Source organism: Hypanus sabinus, chromosome 25 (genome assembly GCF_030144855.1).
Source record: "Hypanus sabinus isolate sHypSab1 chromosome 25, sHypSab1.hap1, whole genome shotgun sequence".
Lineage (NCBI taxonomy): Eukaryota > Metazoa > Chordata > Chondrichthyes > Myliobatiformes > Dasyatidae > Hypanus > Hypanus sabinus.
The window spans coordinates 14,431,366-14,457,029 of record NC_082730.1 but is presented as its reverse complement, the minus strand read 5'-3'; the positions used below and the strand labels follow the sequence as shown (position 1 = coordinate 14,457,029).

The 25,664-nt window shown below is 39.6% G+C and overlaps 1 protein-coding gene across 1 annotated transcript; it reads left to right on the top strand.

Moving 5' to 3' along the window:
* The first annotated feature begins 1,045 nt into the window (after window positions 1–1,045).
* LOC132380890 (CXADR-like membrane protein) lies at window positions 1,046–24,233 on the top strand. The gene is made up of 7 exons (XM_059949807.1): window positions 1,046–1,082; window positions 2,887–3,207; window positions 13,977–14,294; window positions 18,224–18,290; window positions 18,997–19,088; window positions 21,802–21,848; window positions 23,994–24,233. The coding sequence occupies exons 1-7, from the start codon at window positions 1,046–1,048 to the stop codon at window positions 24,231–24,233; spliced, it is 1,122 nt and encodes a 373-aa protein (XP_059805790.1).
* Window positions 24,234–25,664: the final 1,431 nt, after the last annotated feature.

Sequence of the window (25,664 nt, the reverse complement as noted above, 5' to 3'; positions counted from 1 at the left end):
TTTCAACCAACCAGGCAGAATCTATAGAAAAGAGTAAACAATCGACCTTTCAGGCTGAATCACTTCATCAGGACTCACGTCATGTCTTCCTCGTGTTTGATTGTATTATCAAGGCAAGTCCAGAACGATGTACCAATCCTGGGGTGCAAGTCCATAACTCCCCGAGATTCAGAACAGAGGGACATGGTAAAGTAGGTGTTGAAGAGGGTGTCTGGTATAGGACGATCAATGAGCATTCAAGAATTCAAGTTGCAGAAGAGATTCACCAGACTGGTGCCTGTATTAGAAGACCATAAGACCCAAAAGGCATGCGCTCAGAATTAAACATTCTCGACCCCATTCTCCTGCCTTCCCCTGTATCCTTTGATGCATTTACGAATCAAGAACCTATCAACCTCCACTTTAAATACATCCAATGACTTGGCCTTCACAACCATCTGTGTCAGTGATTTCCACAGATTCACCACCCTAAGTTTAAAGAAATTCTTCCTTATTTCTATTCTATAGGAATGTTCATGTACTCTGAGGCTGTGCTGTTTGGTAGTAGACTCACTTACTGCAAGAAACATCCTCTCCACATCCACTCTCACTAAGCCTTTCAATATTCAATCGAGTTCAATGACATCCCCCCTCATTCTGCTAAACTCTAGTGAGTATATTTTAATTTAAGCAAAAAATAAAACTTCTGGATGAACCTCAGGAGGCATGTGGGATCTGTGGAGGCAGAGTTGTCAAAATTTCAGATTAATCCCGTTTCAGGATGCCTCCAGCCTTTTACTGTTCTTTCAGATTAGAACATCTGCTGTTGCTTGTGTCCAATATTTCAACTCTTTTCACCATTTCATTCAGTCTTTAGATATTGTTCAAGTATTTCTATCTTGATAAATATACCTAAAAGCTTTCCAGATTCTCACGAACCACACACCGGTTGCGTCACCCTTTGTTTTTTGATCAAATTTCCTGCTGCCTTCTTCCTCATTTTTATTTCACAGTTATTTCTCTCTGAGGACAGACAGGTCCTGGCTGGGTCTCTGCAAGTAAAATGATGTGGACATTGATTCTCCTGATCGGTTTCCTACCTGGTGAGTGTCAAATTGTTCTGGACGTTTGCATAATCAGTGTTGGTTTGGGGATCGTACACCATTTTCAGAACAGTACTTGAATATCTGTAGACACGAAAGGTGTCAGAAACTGGAGTTGAGAGTACACTCCTGGAGGAACTCAGTGGGTCAAGCAGCTTCTGTCAGTGGGAGTGGAATTGTCAATGATTTGGGTCAAGACCCTGCATCAGGTGTGAGTGGAGAGGGTGACAGTGTAAATATGAGAGGGTGAGGCGTGAGACTGGGTCCACTAGGTGCTCGGGACTGAGGAGGGATGAAGCACGACAGGCAAGTAGAATGAGGAGGAAAAGGGTTGGAGTTTGGAGCTGGGTGAGAGGTGGAAGCAGAAAAGGAGAAAAGGGGAATAATGTGGAGCCAAGTGGGGGAAGTATCATGGTCCCTTCTGGCACCTGGCTGGCTTAGTCATGAATTTAGCCTTTAATACCTTGTTAGTTCGTAATCTATTCCCGGGTTGCAATAATTACGAACAACTGCATTCCATCAAACAGTAGTCGAAGAGTCCTGTGACCAGTACTAGAAGGTGCCAGTTTGTTCATCAACGTGTGTACAAGTAACCTCCCTCCATGGTGTTTAGAGCAATCAGTTCTCAGTCTAGCCTTGTTCTGGAATAATCTACCAAGACCAAGACTCAGGGAAAAATCACTCTTGGGACCCTTCGCACACTCGCTACAACTGCGTCTCCCTCCTCAGCCTCCGCGCCCGTGTTCAGCACCTGGGTTTGATCCACCACCACGTCTGTGCAACAGGAAGAAAATGTTCAGATGGAGAAAAGTTCTGGAGGCTGTTAAGTGGAATCATCAGGACTACCATTGCTGGAATCTGATCTCACTTTGCAAGAATCACTATGAAAATTGACATTATTCTCTTGATATCAGTGTTTTTCCTGGGCCATTCCAGTGGGGCAATTAGTAAAGAACATTACTAGACATGCAGCCAAAGGTAAACCAGAGTGGGGAGGGGTGAGAGATGTCTGTGCTTAAAGGTCTTTCTGATCTTGATGAGATTTTGAGAGTCTGGTATTCAATTATTATCATTATTGACATGTGGCTTTTAATTCCAGAAATAATTAATTAGATTTAAATTCTCAATTTATCCCAGCAGAAACTGAAATCACACCTGGATTTCTAGACACTAAAGCGGTTACGACCACTGTTGCACCACCTTCTAACTACACATAGAAATTCTTGACAGGTACAAAATATAAACTTTCCATCAGAACTGGAGGTCACAGTTTCAAACGTTGTGATGGGTTTCTTTCTGCAGCTTATAAACTTGTCTGTAAGTGAGGAGGATTCAGGTCATTGGCATCATGGAGAGAATTAAAACATACCCTCAAATGATCCTACCAACCTCCGACTCAACCCTGAAATACAAGAAACTTACACACACAAATCTCTGTGTACAGCAGCTCCATCCATCCCAAATAAGTTAACTGGTATCTTTGTGTACATATGAAATACAAACATGATCAGTGTTAACTGAAAACTCAGAATTGCCGCTCTCCCTCAGTACTGCAGTGGAAGGTCAGCCCTGGGTTTCTGCTCAGGACTCTGGAGTGGGAAGTGAACCCACAATGTACTGACACAGGGGAGAGAGCACTGACACAGTAACAGCACTGATTGCACTTCACACCAAAATCATTGGCTGTGGCATCATGGGCTGCATGTGTTGAATGTGACCTGGACATGTTTTTACAGTCGTGTTCAAAGATGTCTGTTTACCTCAGTTGTTCCTTTTAACTCAAATCTGAAAATGCCTCTCTCAGTTTCAGGTGCATTGTGGGCAGAGAAATATGTAAAAGGAGTTGTGGGAAGAGCGATCACAATCGATTGTCACTATGGAGCAAAGTACCGCTCGCACGCAAAGTATTGGTGCCATGGATGGACAAACCTATGTTCAGTTTTAGTGGAAACAAAAGGGCAACACGGACGGAGTGGACGAGTGTCAATCACAGATAAGTCGGTACAGGGAATATTTACTGTTACTATGAAGGTTCTTCACTCTGGAGATACAGGATGGTACAGATGTGGAATTACAACACGAGGTTCTGATCCGATGTTTAATGTACATTTACAAGTATCTAATGGTAGGTTTCTCAGGGATTGACTTTCTGCCTTCCATAAAGTAAATGTCTCATCCATGTTTCCTCTGGGAAGGATCAGTGCATTAGATGTCCTGGGGAGAGACGATGTGCTGATCTCAGGGTTAAGCTTGTACAGTGGAGAAATGCCAATCTCGTGGATGTGTCTGAAGAACAGCAATCTCCTCCTCCTTCTGCTCTGTCTCAGCACAGATTACGAGATCTTTATCCAGACCCTGTCCATCCTTCACTCTCTCTGCATTAATATCAGTGCCAAATGTTTCCGTCTCTACAGCAGGTTACTGAACCCAGTCATGATTTCATTTTCTCCTGAAAGCCTCCCAAACATTTGACGGATAACTCACAAGTTGTGTCTTTAAACACTCAGTGGCCATTTCATTAGGAACCTCTTATGCCTAACCAAGTGGCCACTGAGTGTATCTTTATGGTCTTCTGCTGCTATGTCCAATTCATTTCAAGGTTCAATGTGTTGTGTGTTCAGATGCTCTTCTGCACAACACTGTCATAAAACATGGTTATTTGTGTTCCTGTCATCTTTCTATCAGCTCGAACCAATCTGGCCATTCTTCTCTGACCGCCCTCATTAACAAGGTATTTTATTCACATAATTGCTGCTCACGGGATATTTTTTGTTTCTCACACCATTCTCTTTAATCTCCAGAGACTGTTGTACATGACAATCCCAGGAGATCAACATTTTCTGAGATACACAAATCTCCCCTTCTGGAACCAAGTATCATTCCATGGTCAAGGTCACTAAGATCACATTTCCTCCCCATTCTGATGTTCTGCCTGAACAATATCTGAACCTTTTGATGATGTCTGCATGCTTTTATGGACTGTGTTGCTGCCAGATGATAGAGTAATTAGGGACTTGCATTAACAAGCAGGTGAGCAGGTGTACCTAATAAACTGTCAGTAGAGTACTTGATTTTCAGGTGTTTATTCAGTGCCTGATTGTTGAATTCCTTTCCACAGAACCTGTGTCTGTTCCTGTGCTTCGATATTCATCACCAGCAAGTGTCTCACATCTCAGGGCCTCAGTGTTAGTGACCTGTGAGTCTCTCCAAGGATCCCTTCCCATTCAGTACTCATGGCATGTAAAAAACTCAATTGTGGACCGAAAGAACTCAGACACCAATGAACTGGTTCTACCTTGTCAACCCTCAGACAAGCAGACCCATGAATATTACTGCAGAGCCTCAAATAGCCTTGGAAAAAAATCCAGTGGAATGGTAGATGTAACAATCTTCAACAATGGAACGTTCTGTCATTATGAACCGAAAAACAATGACACTGGTAAGTTCAAATTTCAAGTGAGGATACACTTAAATATTTCTTTTTGTTACTCTGTTACTGCTGCTCTTCTAGTGAGGGTAAGGAATTTCTTTGCATTTGTAGAAGCTACACATTGCAGCCTCCATGGGGTAGAAATAAACTGCAGAGAACAGTTAAGACTGTCACTTCTTCCAGGAACATGTGGAACACCTCAAACACAGTTGGACTTGCACATCCAGACAGATTGAGAGCATTCCATTCATACAGCTGGCTTCTGCATTGAAGGTGCTGGAATGCGTGTTGAGTTGTGAGACAGCGACACTGCCATAAAAGCAGAAGGAAGGACATCAGATACAGCAAAAAATTTTGTTAAGGAAGCTTTTCAAAAACAACAGAAGGCAGCAAGGAAAACCATAAGGAGCGAAAAGATGAAATATGAAGTAAAACTAGCCAACAATATAAAATAATTTCAGATATATGAATAGTAAATGAGAAGCAAGAGTGGATATCAGATAACTGGGTAATGATGCTGAAGAATTAATAATGAGGGACAAAGAAATGGAGGATGAACTTATTCAGTAGTTTGCTTAATTTGTCACTGAAGAAGATATATTTAAAGTAAAGTAAAGCTCGATAATTTGTTAATCAGTAAGAGTGTGAAATGTTGTGGGAGTTGGCAGGTGTTTTGGGTTGAGAGGAATAATAAATGAGCCATGATGGAATGGCAGAGCAGACTGTATGGGGCAAATGGCCTAATTCTGCTCTGATGTCTTACGGTCATCATTAGCTTTAGAATTTCAAGAGTACAGAAATGCATGTTGTATGCAAGAGACAGGCCCGTGTTCAGCTTGAAACACTGCAAGGCTGACTTATCTCTGTCCTGAACTGAGTCTGCGACCTGGAATCAAAGGGGTCCTGAATCGGCTGCAGTGATGACTAGTTTTGTGTCTGTGACTCACTTTCATGAATTTCAGTTCTGAATATAATTTGCTTACTTTTATGGTTTGCATCAGTTTTTTTCCCTGCACATTGAGTGTTTGACCGTTTATTTCATGGGTTCTATTTGGTTTTGTTGCTTTGTGGTTGTCTGTCAGGGGACAAACCTCAAGGCTGTATATAGAATACTGTACATACTTTGGTAATATATGTACTTTAAACTTTGAAATTGACTGATTAGATGCTATTCCAAAAGTTGTCACACCAATGCAATGGAATAGAATTCTGAATTTAACCTTTCAAAAGTGTGTTCTAGTTTAGAGAGGATGCTGCAGAGTCAGAGAGTTACAGGTAATGGAAACAGAAGATTCAGCCCAAGTCCACGGTGTCTTCCTGAGCTTCTCCCATTTCACTGCATTTGGCCCACATCCTTCTAAAGTTGTCCTGCCAAGAACTTGTCCAAATCTATTTTAAATGGTGTATTTGTACCCACCTCAAGCATTTCTTCTGGCAGCCTTTTCTGCATACACACTGTTCTGTGTGGAAAACACTGCCTTTCCAGGCCCTCTAAAATGGGAGAATTCAATTCCATCAGCCACTCCTTTGGCCACTTCCCTACTTCAAAGTTCAAAGTAAATTTATTGTCGAGAGATGTGCAACCACCATAAACAACTTGGAGATTCATCGTTTTGCAGATGCCTCCAAAACAAAGAAACTCAATAGAATGCATGACAAACCACACACAGTAAAGACTGACAATCATGCAATGTGCAAAAGAGGATGAATGAAGCAAATACTAAAAATATGTAAACAAATAGTACATGGAACATGAGTCGCAAATCCCTGAAGGCGATTCAACAGCTATGGAGTTAGTTCAGTGCTAAGATGAGTGAAGCCTAGTCCTAGAGCCCGAAGGCTACAGGGCAACAACTGCTAAAGAATCTGGCAGTGTGTGCCTCTAGTCTCTTATACCCCCCACCACATCATACAGAATGAACAGTACACAGAACATGAGTCGCAGAGTCCACGAAAGTGAATCCGTTTCGTTGAGCTGACTTGAGTGAAACTAATCTTGGAGCCAGTGCTGTGGGACCCAAGACTCCACCATCTCCCATCTGGTGGTAGTAGTGAAGAGAGGGAGATGAATTAAATGTAGCAAGATGGGACAGGCTCGGGTGTGTGGATCCTGCTAGCACAGAGTAATACGGCTGAATATGGTTTATTTACCAGATCCCATTGTAAACTTTGATGAATTTCTCCACTGTCCACCACGCTACAGTGTCATCTGCAACCTATTAATCATGCCACCTACATTATCATTTCAAATTATTGCCTCTAACTCTGCAGCGAAAACACACCAAGATTGTCCAACTACAGCCCACAGCTTAAACACTCCAGTCCCAGTTACATTTATTTAGTCATTCTTTCATTGTCTATCTATCTATCTATCTATTTATTGAGATGTATGGTGGAATTGGCTTATCTAGCCCTTCAAGCCCGGCTGCCCAGCTTCCCCAGATTTAACCCTAGCCCAAACACTGGACAATTTTCAATAACTAATTAATCCACCAACCGGTACTTCTTTAGACTGTGGGATGAAAACGGAGCAGCTAAAGAAAACCCTTGTATTCGCTCCATAACCTTTACTTTTTTTTAACCTTTGATCACCCTCATCCAGATTATTTTTACCTACACTGAAAGTTTCTTTGCTATTTTTTTTTGAACTTACATGTAAGAGTTTGTCATGAATTTTTGAAGATATGCAAACAGACATGTTTCTTAGGTCTAAAGGATGAGAACCCGGGCACAATCCGAACGGTAACGGAAAGAAGCAAGCCATTGTTTTTGATTAAGATGGTGTTTTTTTGAAAAATACCTTTGGTTTTGTTTAAGATGGCGTTATTTTTTTTTCTCTCGTCTTCTTCCTACAATGCATCACTTATCATTGCTTAAATATTTTTTGTTTTGTCTGGGCCGTAGCCCAATTTATAAGCTTTTAGTGACTATATTCTTATTTTTTACAACTAACTATATTTAGAGGTATGGTTTTTAGTATAGCGACTTTAATTTTTAAAGTGGGTTTTTTTTTTAAATATATATATATTCTTTATATACAGAGTGGTCTTCCGCTGACATGGGGGTTGAGTTGATCTCATTTTTTCCTTTTTCTCCCCATATCTTGGTGTTTTTTTTTCTTTTTCAGAGAGGGGTGGGGTTTTGTTTGTTTTCTAATTTTATTTTCGTTTCACCAGTTTGTTTTAGTTTTCTCATTTGGGCTGTTTTTGAACTTCAAATATGTCTGCATTGTCGTCACTTCCGGGTCCACTTTTTATTTTTGTTCCTCTTCCGGGTGCATGAGTTTACAAGTTGGTTAACTCTTTCTATACCAAAGGGTTGATTTTAGAATTATGGCTCAGACCATTAATTTTGTGTCTTGGAATACTAATGGTTTAAATCATCCGATTAAATGAAAGAAGATTTTCAAAGTATTCCAAAGACTTAATGCTCATATCATTTTCGTACAAGAAACTCATGTGAGGAAGGAGGACAAATTTTGCTTTTTTAGGTTTTGGCGGGGTCAACAGTATCATGCAAATTTGAATGCCAAAGTAAAAGGAGTTTCAATTTTTATTGACTCCTCTATTGCATTTGTTCAACACGATATCTTTTCAGATCTGAATGGTAGATTTTTGTTAGTTATGGGTTTACTTTGTAATAAAAAGGTTGCTTTGGTTAATGTTTATGCTCCAAATGTGGATTGTCCTGATTTTTTAAGTCCTTATTTACTTCTTTACCCAATCTAAATGAATATAAGTTAATAATGGGTGGTGACTTTAATTGTTGTTTAAATCCTTTGATGGATAAATCTTTATCTATTCAGACTTTACCCAATAAGTTGGCCACTTGTATTAACTCCTTTTTGACTGATAATGGAGTTTTTGATGTTTGGAGATTTCGGCATCCTAACGACAAAGAGTTTTCTTTTCTCTCACATGTTTATCATTCTTATTCGAGAATTGATTTTTTTTTTATTGACTCTTGTTTTATTCCATCGGTAATCGGTTGTAATTACGATATTATAGCTATCTCTGACCATGCTCCATTAAAACTTTCTATTAAATTTACGCTTACAGTTTCTAATGCCAGACAATGGCGATTTGACTCTACTTTACTGCAGGACCCGGACTTTATTAAATTTATGAAGGAACAAATCAATCCCTTCTTTTCAACTAATTCCATGGATGATATCTCTTGTGGAACACTTTGGGACACTTTTAAAGTGTATATATGTGGATAGATTATCTCTTATTCCGTTGGTTTGAGAAAACGCATTAAGAAGGAAACTCTTTTATTGGTCGATAAAGTTAAAGAGATTGATAAGAAATATTCGATCACTCCTAGTAAGGAGCTTTACAAACAAAGGGTTGAACTTCAAATGGAACGTAGTTTATTACTTACATCTCCGATTGAAAATCAATTAATGAAAACCAGATCTGATTTTTATACACATAGTGATAAATCAGGTAAACTGTTAGCTAGTCAGTTGAAGAATGCTTCGGTTAAACGTCAAATCACTAAGATTCGTCAGCAGAATGAGAATTTGACAGTTAACCATGATGAGATAAATAAGGCATTTCAAGACTTTTATACCTCCCTGTATCAATCTGAATTCCCTCAGGATCGTAATACCTTGTGTGATTTTCTTGGGAAATTAAATTTCCCAAGATTATCATCCGATGATCTTTCAATATTAGATACTCCTATTATGGACGTAGAAATTAAAGGGGTTATTTCCTCAATGAATTCTGGGAAAGCACCAGGTCCAGATGGGTATACAGTAGAATTTTTTAAATGTTTTTCCGCTACTCTTTCTCCTTGGTTATGTAGGGTTTTTGAGGAAGCAATTAGATTGGGGAATTTGCCACAATCTTTTTATAGAGCTTCCATTTCTCTAATATTGAAGAAAGATAAAGACTCTACTGAATGTGCATCCTATAGACAAATATCTTTATTGAATGTAGACTCCAAGATTTTTTCCAAGTTACTGGCATCCAGATTGGAGAAGGTATTATGCAAAATTATTTCAGAAGATCAAACAGGTTTTATTAAATATCGCTATTCTTTTTTCAATGTTAGGAGATTACTGAATATCATTTATACTCCCTCACATTGCACTTCAGAATGCGTGATTTCATTAGATGCGGAGAAAGCATTTGATAGAGTTGAATGGCCTTACTTATTTAATGTGTTGGAGAAGTTTAATTTTAGTCCGACATTCCTTTCTTGGATAAAATTGATTTATCACACTCCAGTAGCCTCAGTGTTTAATAATAATCACAGATCTCCCTTTTTTCGCCTATTTCGGGGCACAAGACAAGGATGTCCTCAGTCCATTACTATTTAACATTGCTTCAGAACCTTTGGCAATTGCCATCAGAAAATCACATGATATTTTGGGTATTAATCGTGGGACAGACATTCATAAGTTATCTTTGTATGCAGATGATTTATTATTATACATTTCTAATCCTGAGAAACCTATTCCTGCAGTTTTATCATTGTTGTCTCAATTTAGTGAGTTTTCTGGGTATAAGTTAAATCTTAATAAGAGTGAATTGTTTCATTTGAACAGACAGGTCCCAATATATGGAAATTTACCTTTTAAATTAGTTAATGACTCTTTTATTTATTTAGGGATCAAAATCACAAAAAACCATAAAGATTTATTTAGGTTTAATTTTTTACCCTTAATTGATCAGATTAAAGGCTTGTTTACTAAGTGGTCACCATTATCTCTATCTCTAATAGGCAGTATTAATGCTATTAAGATGGTTGTTTTACCTAAGTTCTTATATATTTTTCAAGCGGTACCAATTTTTATTCCAAAATCTTTTTTTACTAATGTTGATTCAAAAATTTCCTCATATATATGGCAGAATAAAAATCCCAGCTAGGTAAAATATATTTACAGAAGACAAAGAAGGAAGGTGGGTTAGCATTACCTAATTTCAGATTTTATTATTGGGCAGTTAATATTAGATATTTGTTATGTTGGTTGAAAGACTAGGGTGGATCTTTTGACCCTCATTGGGTGAGTTTAGAAATTAAATCTGTATCAGGTTATGCTCTGGGTTCTATTTTAGGGACTTCTCTCCCTTTTGTCCTTTCTAAATTGCCGAAACGAATTGAAAACCCGGTAGTTAAACATACTTTACGTATATGGTTTCAATTTTGGAAATTTTTTGGGTTGACTCAATTCGTTTTAAATAGTCCTATTGTATCTAATTGCTTTTTCCACCCTTCCATTATAGATCAAGCTCATTCGGCTTGGAAAACTAAGGGATTGCTAAGATCTTCTGATTTATTTTTGGACAATTGTTTTATGGCTTTTGAGCAATTATCCAATAAATATAATTTGCCTAGATTTCATTTTTTTAGATATTTACAGATTAGGCATTTTTTAAGTACTGTACTTCCTACGTTTCCAAATTTTGTGCCTTCAGATATTTTGGAGAGTTTATTTGAATTAGACCCTTTCAAAAAGGGCTTATTTCCAAACTTTATAGTATAATTATTAAGATACATTCAGAGCCCCTTTATAAGACCAAAAATGATTGGGAAAGAGAGCTTAATCTTATTATTCCTAGTGAGAATTGGGATAGAATTCTTCAATTAGTTAATACATCTTCGATATTTGCCAAACGTTCATTAATACAATTTAAGGTCGTACATAGGGCCCATATGTCCAAGGATAACTTAGCTAATTTTTATTCTTATATAAATCCTATTTCTGATAGATGTCAATTTGAAATCGCATCTTTAACTCATACGTTTTGGTCATGTCCGCTTTTGAAAAAATATTGCAAAGATATTTTTGATATTATCTCTGCAGTTTTGGATATTGATTTACAACCTCATCCTATTACCACAATTTTTGGTTTACCAATGATGGACCCACTGCATTTATCTTCTTCTGCCCGTCGAATGTTTGCATTTCTAACTCTGATGGCGAGAAGATCTATATTGTTGAATTGGAAGGAAATTAATCCTCCCACTGTATTTAATTGGTTCTCTCAAACTATGTTAAGTTTAAATTTAGAAAAAATTAGAAGTGGTGTATTTGATACTTTGAATAAATTTGAAAAGATATGGAGACCATTTATTCAATATTTTCATATGATGTCATATGACCCTGTTCCAAGTTCATTTGACTTTCCAGCTTTTAGCTTATGTATGTTGAGAGGACTGGAGGTGACGACATTGATGATTATGTATTCTTGTGAGATATTATAAACAGCCCTTTCTTTTTCTACCAGCGTTTCTTTTTTTTCTCCTTTTTTTTGCTTCTTTTTTCTTCTTTATTAGTCATTAGATTAGTAGATTAGTTAATTTTGCATTATTTTTTTCTTTTTTCTGTTTTTTATATCATATTATGAAATATCTAGACTTACCATGTTCATACATATACTGTATGGTTCATGTTTTGGTAAACTCATTTATACTGTAACCATTGTTTATATCTTTTTTCATCTGTAATGGAATTTGTATGTTTGTAATTTCTTTATTAATATATCATTTGTATTTTGTCCATATTATTAATAATAATAAAAAGATTGAGAAAGAAAGAAAGAAAAAAGAAAACACTTGCAGTCATGGGGTGAATGTACAAACACCTTGCAGACAGTGGCAGGAATTGAACCCGGGTCGCTGGGACTGTAAAGCATTGTGGTAACCATTGTGCTACCATGCCACCTCTGGTGACATCGTGGTGAGCCTCTTTACCCTCTCCAAATCCTCAACATCCTTCCTTTTGTGTAGCAACCAGAAATGCATATTATGATCCTAATGTGACCTAATCAATGTTTTATGAAGCTGCAAAATGCCTTTTTGGCTTTAGTATCCAACATATAGAATGAAGAAGGCAAAGATGCTGAATGCTTTCATTACCATTATATCCACTTGTGTTGCCACTTTCAGGGAGCAATGGATTTGTTTCCGAAGAACTCCCTGTACATCAATTCTAAAGAAATCCAGCTATTAAATTCCAGGTGACATCAAACTTCACTAATGTATGAGCAGTGTTTTAAGGCTCTGCGCCTGTACTTGCTGGTGTTTAGAAGAATGAGGGAGGATCTCATAGAAAGCTATCGAGTATTGAAAATCTCAGTGAATGTGAAGAGGATGTTTCCAATAGTACGAGCATCTAGGACTAGAGGGCACAGACTCAGAATAGACGGACATCCTTTAAAAGAGAGTTAAGGAGGAATTTCTTGAGCCAGAAGCTGATGAATATGTGGTATTCATTGCCACAGTCAGCTGTGGGTATATTTAAAGTGGAGCTTGATAGGTTATTGATTATAAGGTGACAAAGGTTACAGAGAGAAGGCAGGAGAATAGACGTAGAGGGATAATAAATCAGTCATTAGATTATGAGGACACTCAGTCCTCGTTTATTGTCATTTAGAAATGCATGCATGCATTAAGAAATGATGCAATGTTCCTCCAGAGTGATATCACAAAATTAAAAAAAAGGACAAACCAAAGACTCACACTGACAAAACCACGTAATTGTAACATATAGTTACAGCAGTGCAAAGCAATACCGTAATTTGATAAAAGCAGACCATGGGCATGGTTTTTAAAAAAGTCTCTAGTCCTGATCGACTCCAATAGTCGTGATATCAGGCAGCAAAAGGGAGTACCTCTCCCTGCCATAAACTTCCAGGCACCGACAGCTGATGCCTTGGAAGTACCTGACGACAGCAGACTCTGAGTCCGTACAAAAACTTCAAGCCTCCGACCAGGCCCTCCAATACAGCCTCCCGAGTGCCATCCTCTGCTGAGCGCATTCGACCTCGTCCCGGCCACCGAAACGAGCAAAGCCGAGGTCTCGGAAGCCTTCTCCTCCGGAGATTCCAGACCGCACAGTAGCAGCGGCAACGAAGCTGGCATTTCAGAAGTTTCTCCAGATGTTCCTCCATGTTCTTTCATCTGTCTCCATCAAATCAGGATTGTGCACGGATCCCAACTTAACAAATAACAGATATCCATCTCCAGACGTAACGACGCCATTTTCTGTGGAGCAGACTCAATGGGCTGAATGGCCTAACTCTGCTCCTATGTAGGTTCCCTTCCTGCAGTAGGCCACTGAAACAATCACAATTATACTCTCTCCCTCAAGTCACCATTTATTTTGTACATATCTAACAATTTTCTACTTTCACATTATGGGTAGATTTTCTGGACACTCACAAATGCTGCTTCTGCAGAGTCAAGCTGTTAGGTGCCACTTCAAACTGTCTCATTCCTGCTGAGCGAGAGTGACTGACACAGAGTCATCACTGCTGTCCTGATCTGGAGTTATGTTGTGTTTTGGGATAATGCCAGACATTGCCGTTCGGACAGCTGTGAGGATGCAGAGACATAAAGAGGTAGAAGAGCTGCTGAGATTCCAAACTGGTGGGTCTTGGTTGAGATATAAATCTGCTGAAATGTTCAGTGTGTTTGATTTTCAGATGTTCACTGATTCTTTTCCACAGAACCCCCGTCTGTTCCTAGGCTTCTTTTTTCACCACCAACAAATGGCTCAAGTTGTGTGGACTCTGTGTCAGTGTCCTGCAAGTCTGTCCATGGATCCCTTCCCATTCAGTACTCCTGGTATGAAAAGACACCATCTGTAGATTCAAATATCTCTGACACCAACAAACTGGATCTACATTGCGAATCCTTAAAATACAACCATCTGTATTATTGCAAAGCCTCAAATGCTGTTGGAGAAAATTCCAGTAAAATGGTCAATGTGTCCATCTCCAATAGTGTCAGCACCTGCAGATATGTGATTGAAGTCAATGGCATGGGTAAGTGGTGCAGGGTTTGATTCTTTATGATGGTCGATGGAGTACAACTGAATGACTGATGAGTGCTGGATTTTGTGTTGTTGGAACTTCACTCAGGAGCATGGAGTGTATGTTGTCACCACCTTTCAGAGAATGAAAAGCCTTTCAGCACAGCAGTTCAAATGTGAGTCACTCACCACAGGGTCTCCTGTCTCTGATCTGCTCTCATTGGCTGGGTGTGAATGTGTCTTATCTGGTTATATTTACGTCATTAATTAAGATAGTCCTTCCAAAGTAACCCACTTGAAAGTTCAAAGTAAATTTATTATTAAATTACATAAATGTCACCACGTACTACCCTGAGATCCATTTTCCTGAAAACGTTCACCGTGGAAACTTTCACAGTAGATACAAATAAATAAAACAGAATCAATTAAAAACAACACACATCAAAGATGGGCAAACAACCAATGTTGCAAAAGAAGACAAACTGTACAAATACAAATGAAACAAATTATTAACAAGCAAATATATAAATAATGTTGAGAACATAAGTTGTAGGGTCCTTGAAAATGAGTCCATTGGTTGTGGAATCAGCACAGTGTTGAAGTGAGCGAAGTTATCCGCATCAGTTCAGAAGCCTGATTATTGAAGGATAATAACTGCTTTTCAACCTGGTGCTGTGAGATTTCCATCTCAATGGCAGCAGTGAGAGGAAAGCATAGCCTGGATTTTAGCAGTCCTTGATGATGGGTGCTGCTTTCTCATGGCAGGGCTCCTTGAAGACTTTTATCAATATTTTCTGATACCATAATGAGTCATAAAATCAAAGCAGTTGTATCTTGATAAACAGTACAGAGACCACATGGATTGTAAATGTCTGCGTCCTGAAAACCCACACATCATTTCCTTGTAGATGGAATTGCAGATGTGACCTCAAAAATCTGTGTATCCTTGTTCACTGGGTCATCAAGCGCAAGTGTAGGAAGATTGAATTCAAATGAATTCTATGATGAGCAGTTTCAGGCACAGAAAATTTATCGGACAGGCTAGGGTTATATGGGAACCATTTGACTACTAAACTACTGGGGGCTTGGACCATTTGAATTTGGTCTTACTATTCAGCAAAATGGAAATACTTGGGCAAAATAAATTAGTATTTTTAAGACTATGGCAATGACAGGAATGTAGTAGATGACTCTATTACCATCTACTGGATGGCAATAGAATAGAAAAGGTGAGAATATAATGGGTTTTGGGTGTCCTTGTACATCTTTCACTGAAGGGAAACATTCAGATGCAGCAGGGCATAAGGAATGCAAATTGTATCTGGTCTTTCAGAGAGAAGATCTGAGTAAAGGAACAAGCATGAAAAATTGTAATGTTACAGGGCTTTCATTAGTTAGGACCAAAGGTCAAAGTACAAAATACGTTTATTATCGAAGTATGCACACTGTATTCAACCTTGAAATCTGTCTCCTTACAGGCAGCCACAAAACAAATAGAACCTATTGAAAAAAGATCATCACATACCCAATGTGCAGAGAGAAAAATAAACAAATCATGCAAATAGTAAGAGTATGCAAATAACATTCAGGACTGAAGTTCATACAAGTGAGTCCACAGCCATGAAGCCAATCACAGCTGATCTAGGACCCGTTAGTTGTCGGCCACAGCCTCAGTTCAGCGCAGAGACGAGTAATCCTTGAGGAGCAGTTAGCCTCACATCAGCCCATCCCTCTTGTCCAGTCCTGTCACCCTGATCTTTTCAATCTGGCCTGCTGCTGAATTCAGCCAAACAACAGATCGTTCCTTGCTCTCGGACCCAGTCCTTGCCTCTTCAATACACTGTCATGCCTGGGTCCTGCTGCTTCGATTTGGCTCATACTCAACCTTTCCATTCTGGACCAAAGCTTAAATAGGTCAGACACTGACATGTTCCATGCTCTTGGGCCACAGATATTGTGTGCAGATTTGATTCGATGAAAGATTTCCTTGTTGTGGAAGGAGGCGAGCAAAGGATCAGCAGACTGATTTCCGGAAATCATTTGGTTTATTGCAAGGCAGAAAGTAGGTAATCACCAATAATTGAGGATAGGTGATGGAAAACTGATGTGATTGAAAACCAATAAGTCTCCAGGCTCTTATACTCTACATCCCAGAGAACATGAGGAATTGGCACAAGCAAAATAGAGATGCATTATTGGCCATTTTTAATTTCAATGGATTAGAGAGAAGCTAACCACTCTATTTTTAAGAGTAGGTAGAGGAAAAAAAGAGGAAATTATAGAGTAATTAGCCTGACATTGGTATCAGGAAATGTGCTGAAGAAGGACAAAACACAAAAGCAATGCATTGAATTGGTCCTGTGTATCTTTGTGCCCAGGATAAATTCCCCCATTTCAGTCTGTTAGATCTCCTTATTTTTTCAATTAATCTCTTCCTGTACCTATAGGAATTTTCAGGTAGGTATATATGTTCTCTACAAACTTGCTCATGTTCTATATTTTCAATGTTTTAATTGAATTCTAAGCTACTTCAAATAGTCAGCTTTGCTGCTTTTGATGAACAGGACACATTTCCTTGGATCTAATTGATCCACCAATATGCTTTGAATGTGATGCTTGATCTTCTAAAAGCTTCTAAGAGGTCTATTTAATGCGTGAAATATTTGCTGAGGGATGGATAGAATTAAAAACATAGAAGATATACAGCACAATACAGGCTCTTCGCAATACAGGCTCTTCACAATACAGCTGTGCTGAACATGCCTCTTCCTTAGAACTGCCTATGCTTTACCCATAGCTCTCTATTCTTCTAGGCTCCATGCAGCCATCCAGGAGTCTCTTAAAAGACCTTATCGTTTCTGCCTCCACCACTGCTGCTGGCAGCCCATTCCATGCACTCACCACTCCCTGCATAAAAATAAAAAAATAAAAAAAAGCATCTCCTCTGTACCTACTTCCAAGCACCTTAAAACTATGCCCTCTTGTGCTAACCATTTCAGCCCTGAGGAAAAGCCTCTGCCTATCCACATGATCAATGCCTCTCATTACCTTGTACACCTCTATCAAGTTACCTCTCTTCCTCCGTCACTCCAAGGAGAAAAGGTTGAGTTCACTCAACCTATTCTCATAAGGTACACTCCCCAATCCAGGCAACATCCTTGTAAATCTCCTGTGCACCCTTTCTATGCTTTCTACGTCCTTCCTATAGTGAGGCAACCAGACATAAGCACAGTACTCCAAGTACAGTCTGACCAGGGTCCTATATTGCTGCAACATGTTGAGAGGGATGTTTCACACGCCACAGGATCTGGAATGGGGACAATTCCAGGGGAATATTGATCATCATTTTGTTCTTGTACTTAAATCTATGACACTGTGCAGTTTGAACAGATGCTTCAAAAATGAAGAGAGTTAATCAAATATCTGAATACACACTGGAGGGGTAGAAACTCTCCTGCCAGCAAGAGGATCAGAGAAATTATATGCAGAGAAAATTGTTGCCAGGATTTTATGACAGCTTCTGGGAATGAGGTATCTGTCACTAGTGCAAATGCAGAAAGCCAGACATAAATTTTACACACACGTTCTCCCAGTTACTACATGGGTTCCTCCAGGTGCTTTGGTTTCCTCACATGCTCCAAAGAAAAACACGTTATAGTATTAGAAATGTGTAGGCAAACTACTTTGGCAGTGGAAGCATGGAACATTTGCAGGCTGGTCCCAGAACGTATTCTGTGTTGGACTTTGATGCAACTTATGCATTTCACTGTATGTTGTGATGTACATGTGACAAATAAATCTCACCTTTAATCTTTAAATGTTCATTGAGTAGTAGATCACTTTTGGTCCACCATGTTCAAGTAACTGTTGGTCCAACTTTTGAACTTTCTTGTTTTTGCAAGTATAACGCAGATGAAATTTAATTTTATTTTCTTTTAACAGGTCCAATTTATATCTGTGAAAATACTGTGACGACTACAGGAAGCAAAGACTCTACACCAAATAACATGTAAAGTAAATGTAAAGTTCTCTCTACAAGTGGTTTCAAATAGACCCCGTTGGGAGGGAAGTTTGTTTCTCTTTAACTGTGATAAACATGTTTTACATGATTAACTTCAATGAAATCAGCTATTGGAAACTAAGCATTCCTGATTTTCTTGTCCAGATGTCAAAGATAATTTTCTTACACTAAATATTTAATAATTTAATTATAGCTGTTGAAGTTCATGTCCTGAGTCATAAAGTCATTGTTATATATTAGAATGACAGGCCATTCAGCCTGGCTCTTCCAAGCCAACCAAAACTGCAGACAACCACGGTACAAAGAAAACCATGGAAGCCGTTCAAAAAAGAGGTTCGGCTACATGGTCGGCAATGCTGTCTGTCAGAGAAGAAGCCACCAATCAATCTTTTTATACAAGTGTTCTGATGAAATGTTTGTAAAGAAACATCCTAGGATTCCCAAATGGCCTGAACAGTAGTTACTCTCTAACCAACATCACTATCATTGGCCATGATCACATTTCTACTTGTGAGATTTTGGAGTGAGCAGATTGGCTGTTGCAATTTCCCACTCTGTCAACATTGTCTAATGATCATTTTCTGAGCTGCAGACAACCTGAGCTCATGAAAAATGCTGTGTAAATGCCAGACTTAACAAATGGCCAAGAATAAGTGATGAACCAGGACTGACCCTTTCCTATTCTTTACCACAGGACTATTTACATAATTGTGCTCAGTGTCATTGGGAGTCTTCTCATACTACTTGTCATTTGTCTACTTTGTTGCCTGAAGAGAAGAAACGGGGGTAGGTTTCTTTCTTTTCTTTAATTATTTCATGATGAATATGATAGCTGGCTGCTGAATCTTAAGGAACTTGATTTGGCTGCTGTCAACAAAAAGCCGGGATTGGAGTGCCAATGGCAAACACGAGGAAATCTGCAGATGCTGGAAATTAAAGCAACACACACAAAATGCTGGTGGAATGTTTGCATAGTTTGCTATCTTCTATGCACATCGATCCGGTATACAGTCACTATTTGCCAATTATGCCCAGAAGGAAAAGAATCTTATGGTTGTATATGGTGACATATATGTACTCCGATAATAAATTTTACTTCAGACTTTTGAACTTTGAAAAAGGTCCCATTGTGCAATTTCAGTCAAAAATCCAGGGAGTTCATAGCTGTTGAAGCAACACACACAAAATGCTGGTGGAATGCAGCAGGACAGGCAGCATCAATAGGAAGAAGTACAGTTGACGTTTCCGGCCGAGACCCTTTGTCAGGACTAACTGACAGGAAAGATCATAAGAGATTTGAAAGTAGGAAGGGGAGGTGAAAATGCAAAATGATAGGAGAAGACCGGAGGGGGTGGGGTGAAGCTGAGAGCCAGAAAGGTGATTGGCAAAAGGGATACAGAGCTAGAGAAGGTAAAGGATCATGGGACGGAAGGCCTAGTGAGAAAGAAAGGGGGAGGGGAGCACCAGAGGGAGATGGAGAACAGGCAGAGTGATGGGCAGAGCGAGAAAGAAAAAAAAGGAGGGGGAAAAAAAACTAAATATATCAGGGATAGGGTAAGAAGGGGAGGAGGGGCATTAACGGAAGTTAGAGAAGTTAATGTTCATGCCATCAGATTGGAGACTACACAGCTGGTATATAAGGTGTTGTTCCTCCAATCTGAGTGTGGCTTCATCTTGACAGTAGAGGAGGCCATGGATAGACATATCAGAATGGGAATGGGACATGGAATTAAAATGTGTGGCCACTGGGAGATCCTGCTTTCTCTGGTGGACAGAGCGTAGGTGTTCAGCAAAATGGTCTCCCAGTCTGCGTCGGGTCTCACCAACATATAAAAGGCCACACCGGGAGCACGGGATGCAGTATACCACACCAGCCTACTCACAGGTGAAGTGTCATCTCACCTTTCGGACTGTCTGGAGCCCTGAATGGTGGTGAGGGAGGAAGTGTAAGGGCAGGTGTAGCACTTGTTCCGCTTACAAGGATAAGTGCTAGGAGGGAGATCGGTGGGAAGGCATGGGTGAGACGAGTGGAAAAGGGAGTCGTGTAGGGAGCGATCACTACGGAAAGCAGAAAGGGGGGGGAGAGAAAGATGTGCTTGGTAGTGGGATCCCGTTGGAGGTGGCGGAAGTTATGGAGAATTGTATGTTGTATCCGGAGGCTGGTGGGGTGGTGGGCGGATGGGGTGAGGGCAGATGTGCGGGAATTGGGAGAGATTATGTTATTTGGTCATTGTAAATTGTCCCATGATTAGGTTAAGTTTATTCAGGTTTCTCAGGATTGATGAGTTGGCGTGGGTCAAAGGCTCAGAAAAGCCAATTCTGTGATGTATCACCAAACAAACAAATAAATAATCTTCTGTCCCTGAAATAGACTTTGTAGCCAGTGAAGAGAACTGAGCGTACAATGATTTCTGGCTCTTATTATCAGACGGGGAAATGGAGTTGATCATTGGAGAATAAACCCCCTGCAACCTTCAACTCATCGGCTGACAGAATGTAGCTCAATGGCTGAAAATTATAACTAATAATTTGACTGCTCCCTGTGATGTAGTTCCTGGCCCCTCTCTTTCTCTGTCTCCCAACAAACCAGACGATTACTTTCAGCATAGTATTATTCATCAGTCACTGTTCGTTGCAAAGATCTGAACAAAAGAAGTGCATTCTTTTCCAAAGAGAAATTCCCAAAGTGATCAATACCTGAGATAAGAGCAGAAAAATGCGAGGAACGCTCAGCATGTTAATTGAGGATAGGACATTTGGATTCTGTATGAAATTGTTGATCTCAATGTTGAATTCAAAAGGTGGCTTTGTGGCCATTTGGAAAATGAGAAGATTTTTATTTTGGGCAGTTTGTTCCTTCTGCCTGAGGGACAATCTGCCACAGAGTCCTGGAGAAATCAGTGAGATGTTCATGGGGCAGTGTAAGTATTGTCCGGTAATCTGATTCAGCATATTGTGAAGGGGAGATATTATCAAAAAACACATACAGACATTGCAGGAAATGCAGTAGAATTGCAGCAGATCGGACAGAATTTGTAGTAATAAAAAGAAAATTAAAATTTCAAATCCAAATGCTTCATTACAATGTTCAAAATGGAAAAACTCAGTTTTCAGTAGCACAGAAGGTGGGATAGAAAACAATATGATCATTTCTGAATATTGTACATTAACCAGAGCAGAGGTTTGCTCTGTGTGGAGAATCATTATTGCGATGCAGCTGGGGTTGGTGTGGTCTGTAGTTCTGAGATTATATTGTGTGCCATGGTAGCTCAAAGGGCTGCAAGTGTCTACTCTGTACTGTGTGTGTGTGTGTGTGTGTGTGTGTGTGTGTGTGTGTGTGTGTGTATATTTTTTATACACACACACACGCGCACGCACACACACACACACACACACACACACATAAATATATATATGTGTATGTATGTATGTGTATATATATAAATGTTGTTATCTGTTCCTGACATGGACTTTTTACCAGTAATGTTGTATTTTGCAGAATGGAAGCACAACACACATCATGGAGGAGGCAACAATGAAACCCAGGTATGGTGATAATTGATTGTGTGGATAGTCAGTCTTTTTTCCCAGGGCTGAAATAGCTAGCACGAGAGGGCTCAGTTTTAAGGTGCTTGTAATTATAAGATGTCAGGGGTAAGTTTTTTTTTACACAGAGTGATGAGTGCATGCAATGGGCTGCCGGCGATGGTGGTGGAGGCAGATACGATAGGGTCTTTTAGGAGACTCCAGGGTAAGTACATGGAGCTCAGAAAAGTAGAGGGCTATGAGTAACCCTAGGCAATTTCTAAGGTAAGGAGATATTCTGCACAGCTTTGTGGGCCGAAAGGCCAGTATTGCACTGTAGATTTTCTATGTTTCTATGCATAAATTGTCCGAATGCTTCAGCATGTTTAACAATTGGAATGCATGGGAGTTTGCACGTCATTCATCCCCACTAGGCCATTCCATATCAATATTTTACAGAATCCTCTGAACATACTCCCATCAGCATATCCTTATAGTTATTTGTCACTTTCTATGATGTTTATCGAGCTTTTCCTTAAGTGTATCTATAATATTTTATTTGAGTACTCTTCGAAGTGGCTCCAGGCTGGATTTTCATTACTGAATGGTGAAGAGTGAGATTGGTCCGTTCTCTGCTGTTAGAGATGGAACGTCGAATTGTCTAAATCTCCCTTTGGTTTCAATGACTTTCCAGTTTACATTTTGTATATTCCCTCTGAATCTCAAACTCAGATGTGAAATCAGAAAAAATAGGGCAGGTCTATTCGGAATAATAAATTGGGGATGACACGGTAGGGTAGTGGTTAGCGTAACTCTATTGCAGCGACAGCGACCTGAGTTCACTTCTGCTCCTGTCTGGAAGGAGTGTGTATGTTCTCCCTGTGACCGTGTGGGTCTCCTCTGGGTGCTCGAGTTTGGTCACTTTGGTTTATTTGGGTCATGTGCTCTTGTTGGGCCAGAATGGCCTGTTTCCATGCTGTATCTCTGAATAAGTAAATATCTGTTCAGTGCTGACCTCACCCACCCACTTTCTCACTCTACCCCTCAATCCTGACACCAGTGTGAATAGTCTATTGTCTACTATGCTTATGAACAATCTTTGTTAGTGATATTTTCTACTATTTTCAGCTCGCTGGTTATTCTTACCTTCTTAATTAATGTCCCAATTGATTTAACTTTTTTCATTATTGAATGATTGGGTTCAATATTATCAAAGAGCTTCAACTGTTTTCTCAATATTATCATTTGCCTTTTTATTCCCAAAGGTAACTGCAGGGTGGAGACTGTTGAAGGATTCTGCTCTGCTGTACATTTTCCCTTGTTGGCATCACTTTCTCTCCAAGAACTGTACCCTCAGAGAACTGTGTGTTCCTCTTGTGCATCCTCCAGTCTCTGAATCCCACCACCAATGTCAGTAGCTTCAGCTGCCCAAATCCCACACACTGGATTTAATCCCATGAACTCCAGCAATTCTGTCCTCCTGACTTTTGTTAGTTAGAAATACAGCAGAGTAACAGGTCTTTCCAGCCCACCAGCCACCCAATTACACCCATCTGATCAATTAACCTCCTACGACAAACCATTTAGACTGTAAACCATAAGTGTATTGCATTTTGCCCAAATAATTCCAAATTCATTTTCATTCTCTTCTCTTGCTGAACCCTTGCAAAACATCTAGGACCAGCTTTAGTGTGTTGTTGTTGTGAAGCAACATGCGGTTGTTGTACATTTAGTAATGGGTCCTCACTAAGGATCACTGCCACTCAGTCATAAACCGTTATCAAACATTCTGAAAAATTACATTCTACAAGCTTATTGAAAGGATCAGAGTTTATTTAAATGCAGAAAACTGAGGATGATCTGGTATATGTCTGCAACAGTATCCAAATTATAGAATAGTGAACATGTTTCTACTTACAGATGAGAGCTTAAGTCAAGCTATAAACATAAGATAAATAATTTTAAATATCCACAAGACCATAGACCATAAGGTATAGGAGCAGAATTAGGCCATTTGGCCCATCAAGACTTCTTGGCACTTCAATCATGACTGATTTATTTTCCTTCTCACCCTATTATCCTGCCTTCTCCCAGTAATTTTTCACATTCTCACCTTCCACATTCATCAGACATAAAATAGATCTTGGAATTTGTTTGTCATTTCAGGAAGAAAACATCGTTTATGCAGATATACACCATGCTCGAAACAATGAGACAGCTGCCCAGTCGGCTGACAATGAAAATGGAACTGTGTATGCAAACATGAAATTTAAAAGGAAGTCAAGAGCAGGACGCTCTGTTATGTATGAGGACAACACCACCTATGCAGATATCAAATTTCAAAGCCAAACCACAAGGCCCAAACAGAAATCTTTCTCTCTTGGTACTCCAGAGGACTCAGAATAAGCTTGATAAGGTCATTATCTGGATCTATTTAAGGCAGAAGGGTTATGCTCAGAGGCCACTTTGTTAAGTACACTTGGACATCTGTTTGTTAATGTAAATGAGGAAAAATGAGGAAGGTGATAACTATTTGTTTAACTGCAATACCGCTTTCTTCCAGAGAGTGGGGACAAACCAGCACATACTGTACTAAGACAAATGAGTCTGTTAAAAACTGCAAGTCTTAAAAAAGCATTGTTTAAAAAAGCAGTAGTTTGTAACACCTTTGACCTCTCTTATTAACAAGCATTTGCATGCACAGAACCAACACTCACCGGATGATTTTCTGTTTATCGCTGATGCCACATTTCTTCTCAATTCTTCTGAACAAAACTGAACCTCTTAATCATATCTGCATGTTTTTATGGATTGAGTTCCTGCCACATGATTGGCTGATTAGTTATTTGCATTTATGAGCTGAGATGTACCTGATAAACTGGCCACTGTGCATCACTCTTCTGCCTTAATCAATCCACATAATTACTTTGTCAAGCTTTTTTCTGAGCTGCTTCTCCCACACACCCCACGTTCCAGATTCCCTTCATCAGCAAGTATGACCTATTGGCAATGAGGGCCTGACTTTAGATCATCTCTGTTACACCACTGGCGTTTGGGGCAGCAATGGAGGTCCTCCATCACTGGTGGTGTTCGGAGCCTCCTTCATTATGTCAGCAGCTTCATCTCAGTTTTCACGACTGTTAGTCATGAAAATCCTGCGTAGAAACTCAGGAATACCATCGCACTCAGATGTAGAATGATTCTTCATTGCTGTTTCCACAACAGTGTTGTTTTACCTGAACTGAACCCCAAAACTGGAGGACCTGTGAACCACTCTTGGCCTGGTCTCCACCCTTTGACCTGTTGGCAAGATGATCAGACCAAGAACCAAAGCATAACACTTGAATCCAGCCAACATAGCTCTCCGGGTCACTGAGGCACACAAGCCTCCAAACCATGACAAGATTTTGGCCCTCTTGGATGCTAGATCATCTGTACAGATATCAAAATGCTCTTGCCCCTCAGTGTCCAATATCCACTCTGGCACTCCACTCCCACCACCCCTTCCTCAATCACAATTTCTTTCATATATTTAAATATTAACAGAGTGCTTATCATGATCCAACTACACAGAGCTGTGCTGAGATTGCATCTGAACCAACATTAAAAAACACACTTAACAGTGTGCAGATTTAACTAATAATAAATTATGTAATAACAATACTTATTATTATTAATGGCTCCATCTTTCTAAGTAGACAATGGTCGCACCCAGTTAAGGACTTAATCAGGTGTGGAACAGCGTTGGCTGTGGCTGAATAAGCTGATTCTTGAGCAGCAGTCCTTGGCACAGCTGCTGCACACGAAGGCTGAAGGCTGTGGCTGGGTAGTGACTGC